At 45.6% G+C, this 8569-nt stretch overlaps 1 protein-coding gene across 9 annotated transcripts in view; it reads left to right on the forward strand.

The window, feature by feature from the left end:
- Positions 1 to 7464, forward strand: part of cacna1ab (calcium voltage-gated channel subunit alpha1 Ab) — a 113384-nt gene extending 105920 nt beyond the window's left edge. For 8 of the 9 annotated variants that reach the window (XM_087841512.1, XM_087841508.1, XM_087841511.1 and 5 more), the window contains one exon: positions 936 to 7464. In XM_087841512.1, coding sequence (XP_087697638.1) covers positions 936 to 1664 — 729 coding nt within the window. In that variant the 3' untranslated portion in view covers positions 1665 to 7464. The remainder of the gene's footprint in view (positions 1 to 935) is intronic. The other variant, XM_087841516.1, reaches the window with a different exon arrangement.
- The last annotated feature ends 1105 nt before the right edge of the window (positions 7465 to 8569 follow it).

Consider the following 8569-nt stretch of genomic DNA (forward strand, 5'->3'; position numbering starts at 1 on the left):
TCAGCACCCGGTCTCACAGATAGGATAAGGTCCTTATGCTGGAGTGCAGTAATGTCGGGATGGCCATTTACTGCTTAAACATTACCCAGTCTTCTTTTGTGAGCTCCCAGCCTATCCCTTTGGCCGACCACTCCTGGGGAGGATAATAGTGGTCCTGAAATTCATTCGTTAAAGACATCTAACTGTGGGTTGATGAAATCCAATATCTTCAGAAATAGTTCTGTAACATTTCCAGCCTAATGAACATCAACAACTCACCCTCTTTTGCCCTGAACGATGTACTTCTGCAAATACTTTGAGATGATCAGTTTAAAAAAATAATTACTGGCTAACAGGTTCAGGTGCTATTTATTGACAGCCAAGTAACATTGGGAAGAGTCAAAGTAGAATACTTCACATTTGCAGGATCTGCTTTTAGGGCTGATATTAAAAACAAAAAGTTTTAATTTCATTTTTGCAGAAATATAGAAAAGAGTACACCACGTCTCAAGCACCAGTGTAAACATGCAATTATAGTATGGTATGACCTGTTTTTGTCTTAGATCTATATTTTGACTTCTTATTATGACTTGAGGACAGTAGTTAATCATTTCACATATATTGTGACCCTTAATCTCCAGTAAGAGTTCACAAAGGGTTATTTCCACACTTCTATTTATGGATATCAATCTCTCTTTTTTCTGTTATGCTTTTTTTTCTTTGTCACCATTTCTCTGTCCATTTTTCTTCAATGTGACATGTGGCTTCTTGATGTCAATTTTTTGCTTCATCACTATGTTTTTGGATGATTTTTAATGGTGTCTATCTATCATCTTTCTATCCATCTATCTCTCTTTCTTTCTGTCTATCTATCTCACCTCCATTCTGCTCTATTCTGGTCTCTGTTGTTATTGTTGTGGTGCGTTTTGATTTTCCTTGTTTACATTTTGCTGTAGGGCAGTAGTTCGGTGAGCGGCAGCCCGGTTCCCTCTACCTCGGGGACCAGCACTCCAAGGAGAGGCCGCCGCCAGTTGCCTCAGACCCCTGCAGTCCCACGCCCACATGTCACCTACTCCCCCGCGGTCCGCAAGCCCGGCTATGGCCCCCCAGGGCCAGGTCGCCTGCGTTCACCCTCTCCACGACACTTCTCCCCTCCAGACCATGACAGAGGCTACCACCACCGACCCCCGTCACGCCACGCCTCTCCCCACCACGGGGGCTCTTCATCCCGGCATGGTTCGCCACGCTCCCCTAGGCACCAGTCCCCGCGCTCGCCCCTCCACGGCTCACCCAGGTCGCCTCACCGAAGCCGCTGGAGCGGGCCTCCACCCGGGGACAGCCTGGAGTGTGACGGGCCCTTCTACGAGAGAGATTACGAGTATGAGCGTCACCACGAGCCTCCCGCCTACGAGCAGAGCCTCTCCCACGGCAACCCTCACCCACATGGAGGAAATCCTCACCCACACCCACGTTCACCTAGGACTGCCCGCCACGGGCCTCCTCCACCCCCTCAACCGCATCCACGCAGGGTACCCAATGGTTACCGCTCATCTTCACCTTCCCCACACCGACGGGGACCACCAGGGGTGCCGCCCCACCCACACCACCGGCCTGCCCATGCCAGAGGGCCCCGCAAGGGCCTGCATGAACCTTATAGTGAGACGGATGAGGATGACTGGTGCTAGCAACCATAAAGAGCTTGGGATATGGCAGGAGAGGAGAAGAAGAACAGCAGTCTCCAGTGCTCTGGCCTTGGATGTGTAGACTAAAAGAAAAAACAAACAAAAACAAAAAACAAAACAGAGTGGTGGGAGGGGTTGGACACCCTCAAAACCCTCTACCTTCAGCTCTCAGACTATGAACGAGTGGAAGGGGTGGAGGGGAGGGGGGGCAGCAGAAAAGCCTTTTACACATTTTGTGTAATACTCAAGTGAGTGACAGAGCAGCATATGGGTAAAAAAGAAAAAGGGACCGCTAAGGCCTGGACACAGTTTACCTCTGCCTCTTTCAATCTCAGAACTACACTTCCCAGAATCAGCCTTGATCATCAAGACCTGGCTGCAGGAGGAAAAGAGAGGTGTGGGAGTGCAAGCAAGGGAGGAGCATGAGGTTATTAAAGTGCGATGTTATGAGGCCTAAAAGCACTTCTCTCAGACTGATGCCTGATTGCTTAGATTTGCTAGACATGTGCTATTTGTCACTGGCCAGACTGCTACTGTAAAAGCCTGAAAATGAGCTGGAACACAGAGTCCGCCGCTTAGACTCTGCTCCTAGACTGATATGTTTAAAGATACATCAATTAATAAAAAGCCAGGACCCCCCCAACCCTTACATGCCAAGCTATGCCTCCAGAAAATCAAACTTGAACAATGAAGAACACAGTGAAACTTTACATGACAAACACTGAAAAGAAAAAAAAGGGAGAACAACCACTTTATCTAGAACCTTTTTCCTGTCCAACTGACAGAACCAGGAAGCTCCGCCTATACTGCAAAAACCAGCCAATCACAGCGCTGGCTGATATTTGATGAGTTTTATCATCTCTGTTTACTGTTAAGGACTCGCATAGTGCTGATGGAACTGATGTGACATCACTTCCTGTCCAGCAGATGGTGGTGATAGGAGTAGTAGTAGTAATAGTGGTGGCAGGGGGGAGAGCCACAGTGTGGGCTCACTTCCTGTTCACTTGCACTTGTGGGCTGGGCTCAGGTAACTAGAGAAAGGGAGTCGGACACTTTGTCAAGCCCCTTCCCTCTCTGTTACTCAACAGAGGATGACCCGACAGGAAATGACATCACACAGTTGAATAGGGCGGAGGAGAGGAAAGGAGGGATGGGAAAAAAAGACTAATTTCTTCAGTATTTCTTCTGTCGTTTACTTCTTGTTCTTCTTAGGACATTGGAGCTTGGTTCTTCTGTTGCATTCGCTCAGCCTCCTTTGATCTTTTTCAGAGCTCAAAATTTGATGGAAACCTGCATGACTGATTAAATACATATTAGAGAGGAAATCTAACTGGTGTGGGTGGGACCTGGGGGGCTTTGTAGGAAACTTTGCATTTAGGTTTACAAAAGAAGCTCCCTTCTTTCCAGCTCTTTCTTTCTCTCTCAGATCTCAGCAGAAATGTTGTTTTGTGGTTTCTTTGTACCTGAAGCAGGTTTTGACAGTTGGGTATTTTATTTGTCTCCGTTTCTGCCCAAAGCTCTGTTACTGCAACCTGTTAGAAGACAAGGAGCACCTTAAAGTTTCTGTCTGCACTTGAGAAACAAGAGGGAGAAAGGGCATGGAGAAGCGAACCTCTAACACACTTTATTTATTATTGTTAATGATGACACTTTTATGAATAATGATATCAATGTCAATGCAAAACGATGGTGACAATGATGATGATAATGGTGATGATTGGTTGAATTGTTGCTGTAGATTTGTTGTCATGTTATTTGGAGTTATGCTGTGTATGCTATGTTCATCCTGTTTACATCCATTATGTTATTATTCCCCCGTTCAATGATGTTTATCGGGTTCCTGATGCCTTGCTGCAATGTTTCAAGTCAACTGCGGCTTGGGAACTCTTCCTGAGCAGCATTGTGTGCTATAATGCAAATCTTTAAAGACACACTTTTTTCTCTCTGGAATGGTGGAGGTCAGATGGACTCTCAGTTATCTGACCTGAAGTGGTTCAAAAGGGGTCAGAACTCTGTCAAGCCAACCCAAAGATCAGTAATTTAGGTTCAGAGTGAGAGGTAGGACAATTTATTGAGAGCCGTGAAAACTTTGTCTTCTCTTCACGCTTAAGAGGTGCTCAGAAAAGGTCATTTTACCGGGTTAAAAGTTCTACTGAGATTGAATTCTCCCACTTGCTGCCAAAAAAAAGCTTTTCAATCTGTTGGGCTCTGTAGTTTTGTAGTGAGAACAGCACGGTATTAGTGGTACAGTGTTGTTGTCGGTCAGTATTTTTGCCACCAGGGGGCAGTGATAAACATATTATGTTATTGGCCCTACCTTCCCTGTCTGCAGGACAGTCTCTGAGCCACATCCTAGTTTCAAGATCAGGAGTCAAAGCTGATCTTCACCTTATATCTTTGCAAGATATATATGTTAAGTCCTTGTGTTTCGCAGGAAACATGGATGCAGCCCGAGAGACAATATCTGTTTGTCAGTCCGCCCTTCCGCTTGCTTGTCTGCGCCAATGCTGACCATCCACCCCACCCTACAACCCCTTCTCTCAGGTCTGGCTAACCAGAGTCAACTAGTCACCCCAGTTCAGTCACATACGGTTGTAGCAAACCATTCCCTGCCAAAGCCAACCTCAGTATCCACCGACCTTCTTTTCCCTGATTTATCCTTCTTTTGCTGTCCATTTGACGTCTGTTCTTTCAGCTTGGTAGAGAGTGATGCTGAAGGTTCAGGACAGAAACACTTAGGACTAATAATATTTCATCCTTATTGTTATGAGGGATAACACTTATTGAATATTCAATAACTCTAGGACAAAATGATAAAGTATAGATAAATATAGTTGATTACCTACAGATAAACCTAGATATGATATCGTAGATGTAGTTATAGACAACAGAGTATAATTAGAGTTTCAGATAAATATTTATTTTGCATACCGATCACGCTCACAAAGAAGTCAAAGAATCGAGCTACTCTTAAAACCTCGCGCTGTTTGCAAAAGCCAGAAAACAAACCCCAGTCCACGTGTTGACTCTATGCAGACCTCATAGGCATCCTCATCATATTACTTCAAAAAGGTGAACCCACGACGCAGTGGTTCTGTAAAACAGGCCGAGGAAACGGGAACATGCAGATCTGAGAAAATGTGAACACTGGCACCGATGTTTTTTTCCCCAGACTTCACATGACATCACACCCCCACAGTTCATGTACCTCTGTAGCTGTCTTTTTCCCTCCCTCCTCCTGATGACGAATCCCTTTTTTCCCTCCACAAATTTCTATTCTCTCCAAAAGATGCGTTGCCTCCAGGCCTCGTAGTTGAGCATTGCGTAGGAAAGATGTGGATTGGGGGGGTGGTTGTTTTTTGTTAACAGTTCATTTGCTTGGTGGGCATGAAGGGGCGCATAACACGAAACCCCCTTTTCTGTCCTCACCTACAATCAAGAGGTTACGGCAGGTGGGGAATGTTCCCCAAAGCCCCCTACAGAGCCACAGTGCCTTCTGTATCCGAGTCAAATTTGTCATGCCCCATCTTGTCCATCGCTCACCCCCCTCAACCCTTAACCCACTGTAGTAGATGAGATCATCCACACTACGCCTTAAAAGTTGAGTCCCACTGGCGCCCATGCTAGCATAGAAATGGGGAGAGTGGTGACTTTAAAACTGGGCCACAGTGAGGAAACGGTCAAAAGGCTAGACTCGAAGCAGGAAAGCCACATCGCATCCAGAGTGGGACGGACGACTTTAAAACTCCCATTCAGACATACAGATTTTTGTAAAAGTTGCCAAAATCCTAAGAGATCCACACAGTTGGAATCAAAGCCTTGAGGTTTTGGCCTCTACAGACTAAAATGACCATCATTTCAGGATCCTGCTAACTGGCTAGCCCTCTTGGCTATGGTGTGGCACCATCTCGTGTCCATCCCGGAGATGTCCTGGGTCCAGTTTCAGGCGGTGTAGTGAGAGTTTTACAGAGGTGCACGGCAGTTTGCTTACTTCTCAGGTCCCTCTAGAGTTAGGTAGCTAGATAGAAAACATAACAAAGAGTCAGCTACACGACAACACGCAGGCGTCAGAGTTATTGTATGGTTTTACCTGGTGTGGTGTCAGAGGTTGGAACGGTAACCCCACCTTTCTGCTTTCACTAGCACATTATACACCGACTCCTCTCCGTCAACAGCCTGCCGACGCACCGACACGCCACACTGTTGACAGGCAGGCATTAAAAAGCCACCTCCATTTTGGCTCCATGACACCACTCGCTTGTCCAGAATTGTAACAGCAGATCCAAAATGGCCGACACACAACACTGCCCTTTTGTGAAAGCATGTTGTGTGTGAGCATTTCCAAAAACAAACACCGTTCTCTTTGACGATAAAAGATCAGTGAGCATTTGATCTTTATTAGTTTTTGTGGGTGTTTCTCTTTGTTTTGCACGGGATTGGGGGGGGAGGGGAGGGTCTGCAAGGTTTTTTGCTCAGTCATCACTTCTCTCCACATCTCCTTCGCATCTTCACCTCTGGCTTCTGTCACCTTTCTAAACGTGTGACTAATCATTTCTGGATTTTCTTCTTCCTTCTGGGATAAAGGAAAACCGAACAGACGCACCAACCCATCCGCTCAGTTGGCTGTGAAATTGTGTCAGCGGGTCAGTCGTGAGGCAACGTTTCAAAAAAACAGAAATAAGGGCTCTCTTTAAAAAAAAGAAGAAGAAGAAACAGTACACCGTGGGTTTTAATGTACAGTAGTGCTGCCAAAAGTTGTGCTTATGTAGCTGAAGCCACTCTGTGGTCCCCTTTGTACAGCACTAAATGTGTGCATGCGTGTGTGTGTGTAAGGGGGGGTCAAGAGCAAGGCAGGGGAGGGACGGGTGGGAGGGGCCGAAGGCAATTTCTTAAGAGGTTTTGGTGACTCCAGGGGATGGAGGGGGGAGTTTGGGGGAGGGGAGGACAGGGAGCAGCAGCAGCAGAGGTCATACAGATGTTTTACACAATTTCACAATGGCACTGGACCACTTTTCAGGCTCATCCTCATCCTCAGAAGCCATGTTTTCCACCGTCAACCCATCCACGCTTTGTCCCGCTGTGAGGAAGGCGGGGCTACTGCTGCCATAAGGAGACATTTCCTCTGTTTGTGATGTGACAGTGTGTGAGTGTATATGACTGAGCAGGTGTTTCGAGTGGCGTCCAAGTGTGTTTAGTGCTGAAATCGATTTGTGTGATTAATCACTAATTATTATACATATACGTATCAGGTTTGTCACAATACTAGAATTTAAAAGTCAATACTGATGCCATGGAAACCAATGTCTATACCACAGGGAAAAGTGAGAGGATATTTTAAAAAAGAAATATCAACAGCAAAAGTACTTTTAAGTTGTGCGAACTTGTGCAAAAAATACAACATTGTTGTTCAGAGTTATGAGCGTTATCTCCTTCAGTGTATACTGTTCAATACTGTTGCCAATGAATATCTGATTGACTAATAGCTGATCCCAGTATGTTCTTTTGCTTCCTTTTTTCTAATAAAAATCACTTCAAGCTTCTAAGATTTTTGGCAATGGCTTAAGAGTTCCTGTTAAAGTGCAGGTTTGTTGTAATGTGGATTACAAGCATTGAAAACACATTTGCCCATTAGTGTTCATTAATGAGCCCGGTCTTTATTTGAAAAGAAGAAAATAACAGTCAAGTTTGGTTCAAGTTAAATAAGTGACCATCTAAGTCTAAAGTAGTAAATGGTTTTGGAAGGTTGCGTTGGCTGTCTCTATAATCGACTAATCGTTTCAGCACTAACTGTGTGTGTGTGTGAGAAGATACGGGACTGGGTTTGCATGCATTCGTCAGTTTATTAGTGTGTGTGTGAGTGTGTGTGTGTCCTGGCACCATCGGCTACAGAAGGTAATCCTCAGTGCCTTACACTGTACAGGACACTAAGATGATTTCTTCATCTGAGATATTCACAGCGCACACACATTACGTTTTAACGTCCTCATTGCCCATTGGTAAGGATGGTGTGGAGGGTGTGTGTGTGCGTGTTTGTATTTGTAAGGGGTGGGTGGGGATGGGGTGGGGCTCGGTAGATCATCATGTCACATGTGTCACCCATCGTCTCCCTCTCTCTCCGATGCCATCTAATGTGTATATTGCCTCTGTAATTCTTGTGTATACAATCCATAAAGTTTGTGAAAAACTCACTGTGTTCATCAGATCTCCATTCATTCTGCACTCGTGTCGCTTCTCTCCTCCCTCCGTCTCCTCGCCCTCCCTCATCGTGTCATACCACCCGTGAACGCAAGGTGGTGGGATTGAGCTTTCACAGTCATCGCTCATTGTGAAACGCCCGTGTGGATCGGTTGAGTGAGTTGATGCTTGTGTGCGCATTTTTGGTTTGGAGGCGTCTGTCTGGCGCGTGTGCGCCTTGCTCAGTTCCTCGTGGAGCCTGGCAGGTGTCGGGGCTGAATTTATTCACTTAGATGAATAATTTGTAACTCAGATGAGCTCATCTGATCAGCAGTGAGAAAAGAAACCATTCTCAGTGATCAGTTTCTCACCTCAAGGAAACAAGAACAGCAAATACAGCCCGGCAAACCCTTACATTGTATGTTAGCGCATTAAACTGCATTTAATGTATCGATAATCTCTTTAGCAGATAAGGTCTTTACATTTACACTGAAGGAGAGAGTTATTAATGCAAAAGCATGACACCTGCCTGGTTCCCTAATCCAATCAGTAAATCGATTCTTCAGAAACACGGGTGAAATGCCTCTTGCTGTAGCCGCTGCAACCCTCAAGCAAGCTCCCCACTGTTTCCATCCATGTCCTTCATTCTTCCCTCACCATCTCTGTGCTCTCTGTTTGTTTGCATCGCCATCAGCCCACCAGAGAAGAGTTGCCTCCAGAAGATTCGATTTCTT

Source organism: Neolamprologus brichardi, chromosome 6 (genome assembly GCF_056152115.1).
Source record: "Neolamprologus brichardi isolate AB-2024 chromosome 6, ASM5615211v1, whole genome shotgun sequence".
Taxonomy (NCBI): Eukaryota; Metazoa; Chordata; class Actinopteri; order Cichliformes; family Cichlidae; genus Neolamprologus; species Neolamprologus brichardi.